The sequence below is a fragment of the Pimephales promelas genome, chromosome 21, assembly GCF_988280905.1.
Source record: "Pimephales promelas chromosome 21, fPimPro1.hap1.1, whole genome shotgun sequence".
NCBI classification, from domain to species: Eukaryota; Metazoa; Chordata; class Actinopteri; order Cypriniformes; family Leuciscidae; genus Pimephales; species Pimephales promelas.
Window position 1 is genome coordinate 22,940,634 of NC_142789.1, and position 15,466 is coordinate 22,956,099.

General features: G+C 39.0%; 1 protein-coding gene across 3 annotated transcripts in view; it reads left to right on the plus strand.

Annotated features, from left to right (window-relative positions):
• Window positions 1-14,307, plus strand: part of nhsb (Nance-Horan syndrome b (congenital cataracts and dental anomalies)) — a 59,704-nt gene extending 45,397 nt beyond the window's left edge. For 2 of the 3 annotated variants that reach the window (XM_089124974.1, XM_039674158.2), the window contains exons 2-11: window positions 1,674-1,826; window positions 2,695-2,837; window positions 4,013-4,057; window positions 5,018-5,062; window positions 5,377-5,439; window positions 6,241-6,436; window positions 6,534-6,665; window positions 6,817-9,849; window positions 10,225-10,348; window positions 10,594-14,307. In XM_089124974.1, the coding sequence (XP_088981100.1) occupies window positions 1,674-1,826; window positions 2,695-2,837; window positions 4,013-4,057; window positions 5,018-5,062; window positions 5,377-5,439; window positions 6,241-6,436; window positions 6,534-6,665; window positions 6,817-9,849; window positions 10,225-10,348; window positions 10,594-11,197 (4,538 nt within the window). In that variant the 3' untranslated portion in view covers window positions 11,198-14,307. The remainder of the gene's footprint in view (window positions 1-1,673; window positions 1,827-2,694; window positions 2,838-4,012; window positions 4,058-5,017; window positions 5,063-5,376; window positions 5,440-6,240; window positions 6,437-6,533; window positions 6,666-6,816; window positions 9,850-10,224; window positions 10,349-10,593) is intronic. The other variant, XM_039674159.2, reaches the window with a different exon arrangement.
• Window positions 14,308-15,466: the final 1,159 nt, after the last annotated feature.

The following is a 15,466-nucleotide window of genomic DNA, read 5'->3' on the forward strand; positions in this document are numbered from 1 at the left end:
AAGATAGAGGGAGAAATACTAATGAAGCCATCATTCACCTTCATCTCAGAATGTCATTTGTTGTATTGTAATACATAATATTGATACAGTGAATGAAAACTGAACACTGTCGTTCAAAAGTTTGGGTCTGTAAGATTTTTTACATCTTCTAATTTGATTAAAACAAAATACAGCAAAACATTTTGAATGTTAGTTTTAAGTTTTATTGTCATACTTAAAATGTAATTTATTTCTGTCATGGAAAAGCTGAAATTCCAGGATCATTATTCTAGTTTTCAGTGTCACATGATCCTTCAGAAATCATTCTAATGCTGATTTAGTGCTCGAGAAACATTTCTTATTATTATCATAACTTTTTTGGATTCTGTGATGAATAGAAACTTCAAAAGTAAGGTATTTTATTAGAAATAAAAATATTTTTATATACAGAGTTAGGTCCATATATTTCAACGCACAGGCACAGTTTTCATAATGTTGGCTCTTTATGACACAAATAAAAATTATTCAAAAAAGATGAAGTTGAAGTGCAGATTTTATTCAAGTAAAAAGTTTAGGAATTGCAACCGTTATTTATATGTTATATTTTTTTAAATATTTTGTTTGAGAATCCCTTGCAGGATCTGGATAAGTCTGGACCCAATGGAGGTTACCAAACACTGGGTTTCCTCCTTTGTGAGGCTTTGTCTGGACTTAACTGCAGCTGTCTTCAGTTGTTGTTTGTTTGTGGGTCTTTCTGCCTTCAGCTAAATAAATGCATGCTGGATCGGGTTAAAAATCTTGTTTTTGACTTTGCTGTTGCAGAATATTCCACTTATTTTCCTTCAAAAACTTCTGGATTGCTTTTGCAGTGTTTTGGATCATTGTCCACCTGTACCGTGAAGCGCCGTCCAATCAACTTTGCTGGATTAAGTGCCACTGGAGGCCATGCATGTCCATGCCATCACACTGCCTCCACCTTGTTTTACAGATGGCATTACAGTATATGCTTTGGATCACGAGCTGTTCCAAGCCTTCTCCATACTGTACCTTTTTCTTCTTTTCATTCTGGTACAGGTTGATCTTAGCTTTATCTGTCCAAAGAGTGCTTTTCCAGAAAGACTTTTGTCAAAGTCTAATCTGGTCTTTTTATTCTTGAGGCTTATGAATGCTTTGCACCTTGTGGTGAACAGTGTGTATTTCTCTTGTGAAGTCTGCTCTTGATTGTAGACGTTGACGATGACACAGTTAGCTCCTGGAGAGTGTTCTCCACTTGGCTGGATGTTGTGAATGGGTTTTTCTTTACCATAGTGGATCCTGCAATCATCTCTGTTGTCTTCTCCGAACGGCCAGGCCTTTTTTCCAACATAATACAACATAACACAAAATAACAAGTATTTCTTTTAGAACAGAGTTTGTAGAACATCACAAATTTACAAATATATTTCAGGTTATGGAAGTCCTCTGTGATTACCCTTGAACTATTCAAGAGTTTCCATATGATTCCAACACAATAGAAATAAACAGGGTTCTGATAAGGATGACATAATATTCAATCAAATCAAATAAGCACAAAAAATGTATGTAAATTTACTTATGATCTTGTACTTTCCCTGTTGGATTCTTAGATGTTCCAATAGGAATTCTGTAGACATTCCAGATTCCTGACATTGTTATTTCTCTGTTTTTCTCTCTAGCGGTATCAAATCTGGACATTGAGAGTAAACTGACATCCCACTATCAGGCTTCATGGAATCAGCAACACAATCTGTTCCACACTTGTACACGGCCACCATGTCTAGAGGAGTTACACCGACATGCCAAGCTCAACCTGCGGGCACTGCACAGAGGTACTGAGTGATGCTTTCGGGACAACATTTTATTTTATTTTTTGGTTTCAAACCATAGTGGGGTCAAAATGGCCATTTGATTTTTTTTTTTTAAGTTCTTTTCATCCAAGCGTATCTTATATCACAACAATTGTAACCAAATTCCCCCTGTGGTTCAGTGGTTTGCCCAGGGCCACAATGGTGATAGATCAGCATAGAGAAGTGACAGATCAGGATAGATGAGAATTATGATCCTGGAGATCCCCTCTGGGATCGATAAAGTGTTTCTATGTTGTCCTCAATCTGTATAAACATTTATCAAGTTACTGAGTCTACCTGGAAATGAACCTCTGGCCTCACTGAGAGGTCACTAACCTCTCACTTCCATTTTCATGTCACCTTTGAAATCTATTTAATTCTCTGTATGAATGGAAAGATTGTTCCTGTGAAGATAATTTGATATTTGTTTTATATAATAATAATAATACTCAATATCAATTAAGTAATATTAGAATATTAACATATCTGAATGAGGGAAAAAATGACACAGATGCAGTTAGAGGCAGATGTTGGAGGAGTTTAGTGATTCATACTGCCACCTTGTGTTTGAATGATGAAATTTGATCTGGTGAACCATCATACAGTAGCATAATTCATATTTTTCCCTTGAATCAATTTTACTTACATTAATTACACATAAAATGTGACCAGAACATTGATTTTACATTGTCAGCATGCAATAAATCCATTTATAGAGGCCTTGGACACATGAAACATTTTAGTTAGCAGTTGACAGTCTGTAGGTTCTGTAAAACAGAAGTTGTTATAACTCATACTTTAGTTTAGACTGAAATTGCTTAACTGAAGTGTGTGTGTGTGTACTTTGCAGATCAGCAGCAGCGTCAGCGTTCAACCAGCAGAGAGCGTGGTCGGGTCACCATATCAATATCTGTGGCCCCGCCCATGCCAACCTTCCCTTCAGCTCACAAACTCAGGCGGCGGGAGCAGAGGGGGCGACACTCACGCCTGGTGGTAAGGCACTCAACATTTAACCGCCATGTAGGACATATAGGCTCTGTCCCAATTCAAAGGCTACATTCTTTAGAAGGCCATGAAGGTTGGACTGAACATTTTTAAATGGTACCGTTTAGTTAATGGAGAATTGTTCTTGTCGCCTAGCAACTGTGACAGCTGCCGTTGATGAGTGACAGTAACGTTTATTCTAGACTTTTTTATAGTTATATTAAACTGTCTGAAAACAAAACAGGGTTCACAAACTGTTTAAATATGTTCACCATGGTCCTTTTCTGTATATAATAAAGAGCATAAACATTATAGTAGAATATGAGTCAACATTTGAACAATATATATATATATATATTTGTATCATTAGATATTTGAGTCAGTTGAAACCCAATACTTGCGTTTAAAAGCGTAATTCGTCAGTTTCTCTCTAAAATATCCTGTCGTCACTGTTGCAATGAATTCTGGGTAGGCAAGGCTGGGAAGAATTCATCAGTTGTATCCTTCATTTCACGGGAAACGAAGGACGCATTTGGAGGCCGTCTACATCGCTCCGCAATCGGCCTTTGAATGCAGCCTCTGAATTGGGACGCAGGGACGTCAAAACCCTGAAGACTAATTCGCCAGTGGTTCCCTTGAGATTTTCCTGTGGGTTTTTTATAATGGGGTTTTTCAATTTAGGAGTAAAATAAGAACTTTGGTAAACATAGGTTGATGATACTTGGACGTTTTGTTCTACAACATTTATTACACACACACACACACACACACACACACACACACACAGTTATCATTTCTAATAACTAAATCAGAAAGTTTAGGGTGTGAGTGTGTGATTTATGCTGTATAACAAAACATTCAAGTATCGTCACCTTATGTTTCGCAAAGATCTTATTTTACTTTATAAATTAAAAAACCTCATTATAAAAACCCACAGGAAGATCTTGCTGGAAGACTGGGATCTTGGGACTGGCGGTTTAGTCTTCCGGGTCTTGCACCACTCTGGAGGTCAAGAGATCTGTGGTTCTCACCTGGTTTTGTTTCAAGGACCTAGAATGTATGTAGAATGTCAAGTGGTGACCTAATCCAGTACTATAATTGTTCTTGCAAAACATAAACTGTTATAAGACAAACAAAATATTTTTGGCCTAAGCTAGCACACTCTCTCCTGCCATGCACACCAGGAGAGGAGCGCTAGAGAGAGTGATGTGCAGACTATCCAGAGGAAGGTAAAGACTATCTGTTTTCTTTTATTGTATTGTTCTGTGATACCATTCAATCATAACATATTTTGTCATGTTTCAAAAGGTTTTGTTTGACTTCCTAAGTCCACAGAACATTACAAAACATTATGAAAAATGTTATTAAACCATTTTTTTTTCTGTTTTACATAAATTCTGTGTTCAGTGTCCAGTATGGGACATGAAAATAATTATTTTTTACTGCATGTAAAATATTGAACGTTAAATAATTTAGAATGTCTGAGAAGTTACGGACTGTAATCTGGTGACTGTTGCCGTTGGTCGGCGTCTGTCAGTGCAGTGTGAATTAGCCTAAAAGGGATAGTTCATGCAAAAATGAAAATTCTGTCAGTAATTACTCACCCTCATGTTGTTCCAACCACGTAAGACTTTCGTTCATCTTTGGAAGTTAGGCCCACAGAGAAGGAAATTAATAGTTTAATTAAGTCGTTATTTTAGTTTTTTTTTTGCACACAAAAAGTATTCTCGTCGCTTGATAAATTTTAGCCACTGTAGCCGCTTGGAGTTTTTTTAACAATGTCTTTAATAATTTTTCTGAGCCAGCAAGTTTCAATCCCTTAGACGCCTATGGAGGAGTGATCCAGGTCTCAGATTTAATAAAAAAATATCTTAATTTGTGTTCCGAAGATGAATGAAAGTCTTGCAGAGTTGGAACAACATGAGGGTGAGTAATTAATTACAGAATTTTTGGATGAACTGTCCCTTTAAAAAGACATTTTTGGGTGAACTATCCCTTTAAAAAGTGAGGTTTATTTTTGGTTTTTGTCTTTTTATGCATGCATATTTTTTCTTTTACATCTTTTGAATGTTTTATATGTTTTCATAAGGTAACATGCACAATAAATTAGCTGCTGCATGTGATTTTAAGGGTGGTGAAAGATATTCTGGTTCTTTATCTGTTTTGTTCCTTACATTCAACTGCTCCAGGAGAGACCAGCCAAGGAGGGTGAATTCAAACCCGTCCTCAGAAAGGTAAATTACATCATTTTGTGATGTAAACAGGTTTTGACAAGACCATCAGTTGGATGCCAGATTGATTCAAATCCTTCCATAACAATCAATTTTAGTAAATTCCTTTTCCATCAGATTACAAACTTTCATTTCAGCTTCTATGTTGCAGATGTGAACCACAAGCCAAAGTGTGTATATGTTGTCGTCCCTGTTCCCTGACAGCATGTTCACTCCATGTACTTCATAAAATCATCACATCAGACTTTATTTTGATTTATGAAATCATCATCATTTTTGTCATTGGTTTAGTTCTATTTTCCATCTTTTAATTTTAGTATCAGCGCTCCCGTTCCTCCTCCCCTGTTCAGTGTTGTTACTTCATTCCTTGGATGAGACAGGTATTTTTCCCACTTAAAGACGGCTTGTTAACTCTAACTCCTAACATTTTCTTGTTCTCCTTGTCCTAACCTAATCAGTCTGTTCAGCTATTTAGTTTGTTTGCTCTTCTTTTGCAAAGAATCTGTTAAGATACATACCGGTATTTGGAATTGCTAATAACAACATCATAGTTCCATGTACCAGTAAATCCTAATGATAATTAAGTAAATTATTTCATAAGATATTTTTTTTTGTATTTATAACTAATCAGTTATTGAATATGTGCTATAATATAAATGATCATTTAAAAGTTTTATAAGTGACAACATTATTTACTCTCTAGGGTGAAACCTGACCTTCATGAAAGACATTGTGTTATACATTTGATATTTTTTTTCTTGTTCTAAAGAAGTACCTAATCTCTATGTCTTGTTCATTGCTTCATGTCTCATCATCTCAAAGCTGCAATTCTTATTCCCATTTATCTGTGTTGTTTTGACAATACATGTACTGTATGTATGTATGTGAATGACTACTTTATATAGTTGCTGCCAAATGTCTTTATTATTAGTTTTGAGGAAAAAGTCAAGCATCAGTTAATGCTTAGTTAGCTATTTTGTATATGTATAGAATAATTGTTGTAAAATTCAAACATTTAAGTGATACTTTTTTTAGGCCACTGTATAAAATCTTGTGATCCTGTAGATAACATTTTATTCTTACATTCTTCTGTGTGTTTACATTCTATGTATTTTGATTGACATTAAATCATCAATCTGGTTCTAATTAGAGCTAACCATTGTAATGTCATCCCATGTTAGGCTGGTACCAACACAGAAACAGATGGAGAATTGCCAATGATGAGCCATAGGCCTAAATGTCCTGTTCCCAATGTTCCTACCACCCTGGACAAACAGACCAACTGGTCCAAAGGCCTGCCTCTTCCCACACCAGAAGAGAGAATAAAGAATGACTCTCATGTGATTTCATCCTGTATAATTCCAATAAATGTTTCTGGTAAAGCAACTCCTTCAGATTCAATACAATCTAAAACAAAAAAGGACAATGACAAATGCTTAGCTAGTACTTAGGGTTTGTATTTTTTTTTTCTCAGGTGTTGGATTTGACAGAGAAGCCAGTGCTCGCTGCTCTCTTGTTCACTCACAGTCAGTTCTACAAAGACGTCGGAAACTCAGGAGGCGAAAAACGATCACTGGCATCCCCAAACGGGTTCAACAAGACATGGGTATGGCCACCTGATACTTTCCATCTAAAGTTTCAGTTCATCAGAGGAACTTTATATATAAAAACATCTGTTCATTTTACATATAACATTTTCTTTCGTTTTATCTACATATAGTTTTAGTTTAATTATTGATTTTCTAATTTACCTTTAGATTCTGATGAATCACCTGTGGCTAGAGAGAGGACAGTGATCATCCATGCCAACCCACACAAGTCACTGTGGCGTGAGGAGCTCTCCCTGAGTGGCAGAGTATTGCACACCAAGGACTCTGGCTGTCAGACAGATGACTTTCTGATTGCTGCTCCATCCCGGAGGCGAATCCGTGCCCAGAGGGGTCAGGGAATTCCAGCTTCTCTCTCACACTCCACTGGAAACATCACCTCCCTCCCGGATCGCTCTGATACCGTGTATGCTGCAGCAACAGCCACCCGTGTTCGTTCCAGAAGTCTACCACGTGAGGGTGGCCGACTTCTGGACGAGGACCAAGATGACAGTGATGATGATGATGATGATGATGAGGAAGATGATGAAGAGGAAGATGAGGAGCTCTCTCCGTATGAAGCAGAGGACTTCCTGCCAGGTCCAGGACAGAGAATTCCAAAGGACGAGGAAGAGAGTACTGATGACCAAGCCATGCCAGAGCTACAGTTTGGAACTCTCAAGCGCCTGCAGCATTCGGAAAGTCCTGAACACGCATGGATGGAGAGAGGGAGATCCAGGCTCCCACGCAAAGTTGACATGGGAAGCTGTGAGATTTCATCCAGCTCAGATACGTTCAGCAGCCCCATTCACTCTGCCTCTACTACAGGAGTGCTTGGCAGCCAGATCGACCATAAAGAGGATCACCAGTCCTCAAGTGGCAACTGGAGCGGAAGCAGCTCTACTTGCCCATCGCAGACGTCTGAGACTCTTCCGCCTGCTGCCTCCCCTCCCCTGACTGGATCCTCACACTGTGATTCAGAACTCTCCCTTAATACTGGGTCCCATGTCATTGATGATTCCACTGGCTTCATAATTGATCCCTACCACATGGACAAGCCACAAGGACAGGGGCAACGATCCAATTCTTTTACCTCATCGGCTACTGATCAGATGGATGATGCAGGGGTCAGCACTGCTAGTGATGGTGAGTGGAACTGTGCCCAGGAACAGCAGGATCAGCCCTGCCCGCAAGACTTCAGCCCAAAGCATTCCAGGGAGGATGAGAGCGGTGTCAGCTGCCCCAGTTATTCTAGTGGGGAAACTTACGAAAGCTTCGGTGACCAAGCAACCGCTAGGAAATCAGAGATGCACTACATTGTTGACACCGAAAGATTCTATTCCTCCATGCACTTTGACTGTGGTCTTAAGGATAACAGAAGCTACTACAACTATGCAGCCATTGACCCAGACTGTGGCCCAAGTGGGAATATAGCACCTGGCATGGGTGAATACCCTCAGTCAGAGTACAGAGCCACCAGGACACTGGGCAGACTGTGTCTCTCCTTAAGAAAACCAAAGGCCAAGCCACCCCCACCAAAACGTAGCTCTTCGTTAAAGGAAACAAGCAGTGATGTGAACATTCTAGAGCAGAGCGAACCAAAGATTACTTGCGAGTTGCCGCTGCCCTTGTCTTCCAGGGAGATGAAACTGCAGCTTGACTTGGCTGGTTCTGCAGGGCACCTTGAGACTGCAGGTCTTGAGTCACTTGGCGCATGGGGAGTGGAGAACGTCAGGGACATACTTGACTGTTCCTCTCCATTCAGTTCCTCAGACACACATTCCTTTAAGGATGAAGGTGCTGTGCAAGCAGACTATGCAGACCTCTGGCTCCACAATGACTTGAAATCAAATGACCCTTACCGTTCCCTGTCCAACTCTAGTGCTGCTACGGGTACAACTGTTATTGAATGCATCAAATCATCAGAAAGTGCAGAAATGCAAGCCTGTCAACCCAGATCCAGACCTACTTCCCCAACTCTTCCTCCACCTGAAGGTGACTTCAAGCTGGCTTCCCCTGAAAAGCTGGCAGGCTTAGCATCCCCTTCCAGTGGATATTCCAGTCAGTCTGAAACACCTACATCTTCCTTCCCCTCAGCTTTCTTCCCAGGGCCCCTGTCTCCAAACAGTGGCAAGAGGAAACCCAAAGTCCCTGAAAGGAAGTCCTCCCTTTGCTCCCTACAACAGCCACAGCTTTTTGTAAGAGACCCAGGCATTTCCACCAGGAGGGAAACTGACTTACATGCCATACCCCCCAGTCACCTCGACCTAAGTGCTCTTCACAGCAAGCACTTTGCTCACAGAAATCAGATGCACATCCTCCACCAGAATAAGCAGAAAGCTGCCATAGCCGCTGCTGCTGCTGCTGAAGCACGCACTGCAGCCGCTGCCGCTGCGGCCGAGGCTCGCAATGCAGCTGCAGCAGCAGCACCTTCCACTTCAGAGAGTGCAACAAGCACAGCACCCAGCTCAGCCCATTTGGCTATCACTCCAAATGTTCTTAGATCAGTGCAACTGCGATCTATTTGTAGACCAGCTGAAGGGAACCAAGGCTATGCTCTGGCCAGTGTAAATCCAGTAACTCGCCCCAAGTGTCACACAGTAATAACTGACGCCCCGTCTTCTAGCAATAGACACAACCGGAAACCGCCAGCCTACAAACCCCCTACGGCACAGTTCTGTGAATCACAAGTTCCACTGGTGGAAAACATTGTTCTTCCCCAGGAGGAAGTGAGAGTGAGACAGGAGAGGCTTGGTCCTGGTACTTACTGGGCAATGACTGCTTTCAGAACTCCTGTAGATCCTTGTCCTGAAAAAGAAGACTCTTCAACAAGGTCATCTCAAAGTTCTGAGCAAGAACAAGACAACCGAAGGTACCCAGATGTGCAACTGACAATATCACCAGGGAGACTAAAACAAGATATAAATCAACTTTCGCGGCCAGAGCCTTCAGCACAGCCCGTATGTTTGGCCAGTACAATGCCACCTCCAGCTTATAGTGAGATACAGAGGAGCAATTTTGTACTGTGCAGCAGTCCTGTCAAAGTGCCTGTTTCAACTCAAGAGGCATCGCACATTTACACAATCAGCGATGTACAAGGCAGAGAGGAGGATTTTGAGACATCAGGTGTCGTAACCAGAAGTGCCTCACATGACATAAGGGAAGAAGAGTCGACCCCGGACACAGAGGACTACTTCAGCAAGGGTAATTGTCCTGTAAAAAAAACGGCAAGATATTAAACCTGATCTGATTTATAGTATCACAACAATATGCAATGATAACAAGTACTGTAAACATCTCTTTCAATATTTTCAATTAACTTCTAAAGTTTCTGGCTCTGTGCATTGCATAGTCACAAAACACAGCAAACTCCACTGATTTTTTTTATTTAACCTCTAGAGGCCGCTATTCCAGCAACTACATATACAACCTTATTGTAGGTGCTGATTTAATCTCAGCACCTCTTTTTCACATGATATAATTGTAGAATGCCTAGCATACATTTTTTATGAGACTGATTTCACATTAAAGCTGTTGAATGTATAACTTTGAGGTTGAACTTGCTTTGCATGTTGACAGAATCAACTCCCAGTGACAATTCATCCTCTCCTTTGACTGATGACTCTAAACCTGATGATGATAATGCTTTTCCATCCCCCAACAAACTACGCACAACTGAAGATCTATTTGCTATGATACACAGGTAAGAATGATTGTTTTACCTACCGATGCAGGGTCTTCCCTTTAGGTACAAAAGTGTACCTTTTGAAAAGGTACCGCCCCAGTGACAGCTTTCGTACCTTTTTTTCTGAGAGTGTATGTGTCATTCTGTATGTAATCTATGACTTTTGGTTTTGATGATGACATTGCATGAAGACATGGAAAGTGATTATGGCACACAATGCACATGTATGTGACCTTAATACACCATCAACTAAAATATTGCAGATCTAAAAGGAAAGTGCTGGGACGCAAAGACTCAGGGGAGATGAGTGGAAAAAGTCGGCCTGTTGTAGCACCTGCACCCGCTCCTGTTAGCAATCCTACTGTATGCCCGGTTACCCCTGCTGCCTCAGTCCCTTCAAACTGCTCCCAGCGAGCCTCAGGACCCATCTACAGGAGTGCCAAAAAGTCCAGTACATCCAGTGAGGAGTTTAAACTCCTGCTGCTAAAGAAGGGTAGTCGCTCAGACTCGAGTTACCGCATGTCTGCTACAGAGATCCTTAAGAGCCCCATCACACCCAAGACTCAAGCAGAGCTGCTATTAGAGGCTGCAAGGCAACCAGATGAGCCCCCCTTACCCCTACAGGATTCCATTAGCATTGGTGATCCACTTCCGAGCTCATACCCTAAGGCCAACAGTGAGGGATTCTCCCCAAAAACACTTACCATGTCAGCTGCCTCCAGACAGGGACGTTCCAGGATTCCACCTGCGGCAAACAGCAGTCGCTATAGCACGCGGAGTCGGCTGTACACTGCCCCAATGCAGGCCATATCAGAAGGAGAGACTGAGAACTCAGATGGAAGTCCACATGATGACCGCTCCTCTTAGTGGTATTAATCATTTTTTATCTACTTAGCAAAATGATAAATCTTTTATAATATGAAAACATTCTATTTGAACTGTGTGAGAGTGCTGTACACGTTATGATTTGCCTAGTGTTCTCCCCTGAGGTTTGTGGTTTGAAAAAAACATTGATTTCTTTAAGCTCCTTTTTGTACACTATAAGTCAACTGAAAAAAATGGAAGTACATTCATTTTTGCATTACCCAATACTGTATTGATCATTTTTAAGAAATGGTTTTAATCATAATCCCACATTTTTATGCTCACAAAATGAGAAGGTGAAATCATTTGTCATTTTTAAACAAGATATTGAAAAGGTAACTTTTTCTTTTTTAATATGATAGAAAACAATTCCATCTCAAATTTACATGAATACGTGGAAGTTAAGCTTTTCTGAGGACAATCGCACCATGGCCTTTCTTTGCAGGGTGTCTAAGTGTGCAAGGGGAAAGACTTCTGAGATAAAAAGCCAGAAATGTCACGAAAATAATTCTAAAAGTGAACTAGTTTTGCACTAAATTGGTTCATTATACCTTGAAATATACAACCTGGATGCACTGTTAAAAACAAGGTGAGCAGAAAGAAGTAATCCAGTTTTAGTTGTTCGTTTAGAATAATGGAATGGTGTGTGTCTGTTTGAATCTCAATCTCTCAAACAGCATTCCAACAACTGTAATGAAAACAAATGTAACTCGTGTACCCGTGTTTAGTTTACCGTTTCTTCAAAGACCCAAATTGGGTTGTGTATTTTCGTCACATTTTTCAGGTGTCATCATGTATATTTCATTAACCACCCAACATGGAAAATGTTTGTGACTGCAGAAGAAACGAGGACTTCCGAGAGAAATTCACTTCAGTCTCAATGTATTCTGTGAATACCCTTAAAATCAAGCAAACTGTACATTTGAAGAAGAATGGATTCACTTTTAAAGGTTCAAAAGAAGTTCAAAACTCATAGGACTTAGCTAATTTGTCAAGCCTACACTGTGCCACTGGAGGGAAGGCGACAAGCTGTGAAAAGATCGATTTTTAGTCATCCGTCTGATTAACACTCTTTCACTGTGGTCGTAATTCCGTTTCTTCATCTTCTGTACAGCATGCAATAAACACTAGAACATGTCACATCTCCACTTAAAATGTTTTTCCACCTTCACTTGAATTTGTTGAGTATGTGCCATGTTCAGTAAATGTACAAAATGTATAGATTTGTTTGAAATTAGCAGTTTTACATCACTGTATACACAGTTTGAGCTTTTTCCCATTGTGGAGGAACTGGACAATCTAATCTAAAGAAGCACTATTTGTGTAGAGATGAGTTTTGAAAAGGCATAAGGGGCCATTTGGTTTAAAGGATGATAGAATTATATTTAGGGATAAGTGTAATGCGAGATTGAGTTATATCTCAAACTCTGGGATATATATGAAATGACTGCAAACAGGCAGCAGTTTAAAATCCATTGCTCATCTGTATATACATGGATGATTGACTAAAACATAATATTTCAGCCTTTTTTCTGAACTGTTGTTGGTTTGTCAAGTATTGTCATGTCCAAGAGGTTTGAGAATTTAATTCTTTTTATTGTTTTATACCGGTAGAGAACTTCCAGGATATTCTGAGACACTAACAGAACAGATATTTTCTCTTAAATAGGAGCTGCAATGTGCCACGTCTTATTTCTCCTTTATTACAACCCTGTCTGATGGTTGTTGCAATTAGCATTGCTTTATAACTACACTTTTGGAAGTACAGACTACTTTTTTTTTCCGTTGTGTCCATATACTAGAACTAAATCTATGAAATCTTCTTTTAGATTGCAACATTTAATAGAAAAAAAAAGTATTTTTAATTATGGGATATTTTATCCAGAGAATTATTTTGTTAATGAATTTGGAAAAGAATAACGATAAAGCTTTATTTAAATAAAATAAGAAAAAATCAGGGGTGTATCAGCCAATGATACCGAACTTGTAAACATTCTTCTAATTAGCTGTAAACTTGCATTCTGAACAAATAAGCTATTCTATATGTTATACAACTGTAGTTAAATGTTTTGGTGCTCTGAATTCTATACCCAGGCCATATTCTGTCATTGTTGCCATTGAAATCATCAGTTTCCTTTTCATATTTATCTCTCTGTACTTGTGATGCAAAAGCAGTCATGAAATAACACTCGTGACAACTCAAACATTGAAATATGTAGCAATGAATATGTATTTTGCTTTTATTTATTTTTCATTACACAACAGTAGCCACATTTGAGGTATCAACCTTACCTGTAGTGAAGCTAGCCAGGCAGTTTGGGCCTTATTTGCAAAATATTAAAGAACAAAAAGAAGGAGAGAAAAAAGAAGGGAAATCACTAAGTGTGTTATCTGTACCATTGTTTTACCTCAACACAGTTTTGGACTGTTTTAAACAGGCTCAAGGTACTACACAAAAATGATCATATCAATAAAGAACGAATGAAAGAAAACAAAAGACACTACACAGAAAAGTTATTTTATTGTTTTCTTTGTTGTAACTGAAATATACATCTTGCTGTTTCTTTGGTTTTAATTTCATTTTTTTAGACACATTTTTGCTGAATTACTTTGCATTAATGGAGAAGCACAGTCTGTTTTGCCAAATGGTTTTAAATGTGTTTTGTTGTGAAATAATTGCAAATTATTCTAAACTAATTGACGAATATATACAGTAAAAAAAAAATTAGGGTTAAAGTGATTGTCTATGGGACAAGATGCATCTCATTCAGTTACAATAATCAGGAAACGAATCTCACTCTGCATACAAGCTGCGCTTCAAGAGATTTTAATCCATTTTGTATTTTTGTATAAACATGTAAATATGATCTTTTTAAAGTAAAAAAAAAACAGAAGACACAAATGTTTCATTTTTTAACATGTTTTAAAGGTTTACATTAATTCCAAGCCTTTGTATATTTTTGAGCTGTGCGACTCTCTCAGTCCTGTATTTATTTTTTAGTAAACATTGTGAAAATACCATTGTAAATTTGAACCATTTCTTGCCAGCTCAAGTGACTGCTTAGTAACTGTGCATAGAGAAAGCCAATAAATGTGACTGCATTGAAGAATGACTGGATGTCTGAAGTATGATTTACATAAGCCTACATGCACTCAATGATGCAATACTGGATCCGTAATAACAAATTAAATGATTTACAATTAGATAAAGCCCATAAGTGATTTAAGGCCAATTATGTGAATGTGACGGGTGAAGATTTATAGCCTACCGAGATGCACATCACAACATTTATTTTCACAATCAAATGGTCTGATGTAGGCTAGGCCTACCACTTGGGATCAGTACGACTTGTTGGATTTTAACATTTGAACCTTTTTGGTCTTCGTGTCTCCCTGATTTGAGCCTGACAATGTAGGCTATCTGTCCTTTTCAACCTGGTATCACGATAAGACAATCACGTTGGTCCACTTTGGAAAACGTGTAAATGTCACGGTTTAACCCTCTCAAACTGAAACTTACACGTTTGCCTTCCAGTGGAGATAGCCGGATGATGTCACGTCTTAATGAAGTAACTAGCCTAATGAGTAAAACGTCTATTTTCCTGCGTCCCCCAGCTCCTTGTTTTGTTTTAGTGTACCTTTTTCTAAAACGATGAGCTGGGGGAAGCAGGAAAAATAGACGTTTTACTCATTAGGCTACTTCATTAAAAACGTGATCTAGACGGGGTTTTTTTTCGTCGTGGATCAAGGCAAATGAATCCCTTTCACCTTGAAAATAATAAATGTTTTTTCATTTTAAATAATAGAACATTTCTCAGTGATAGTCAATATAACAAAATTCCATTTTTCTCGGGTCGTTATGGCAGAATAGGTCAACATCCGGGTATCTCTCCACTGGAACGTGTTAACGCAAACGTGTAAGTTGTTTGAGGGGGTTAAACTGTGACATCGTTTTCCAAAGTGGACCAACGTGATTATTTAACGTCTTGTCGTGATACCGTGAGTTTTTTTTTTTTCTAATGCTATTAGATACTATTATTTTAGAAAACCGACACATTTCCAAATGGCGACACATCAAGCTTCCGACACGTCACAGTGAGTAAAAAGCATACAATACAGGCTATTTAAAACACCCATAAAAGTAGGCCTACATAACCACAGATGTGCTTTATTGTCCAGCAAAAAATAAACAAAAATAATATTAGACTATAATAAAACAAAGAGGTGTTGAAAATTTGGACTTTGTTTTTGTAGCCTGAGGTAAGGCCTTTT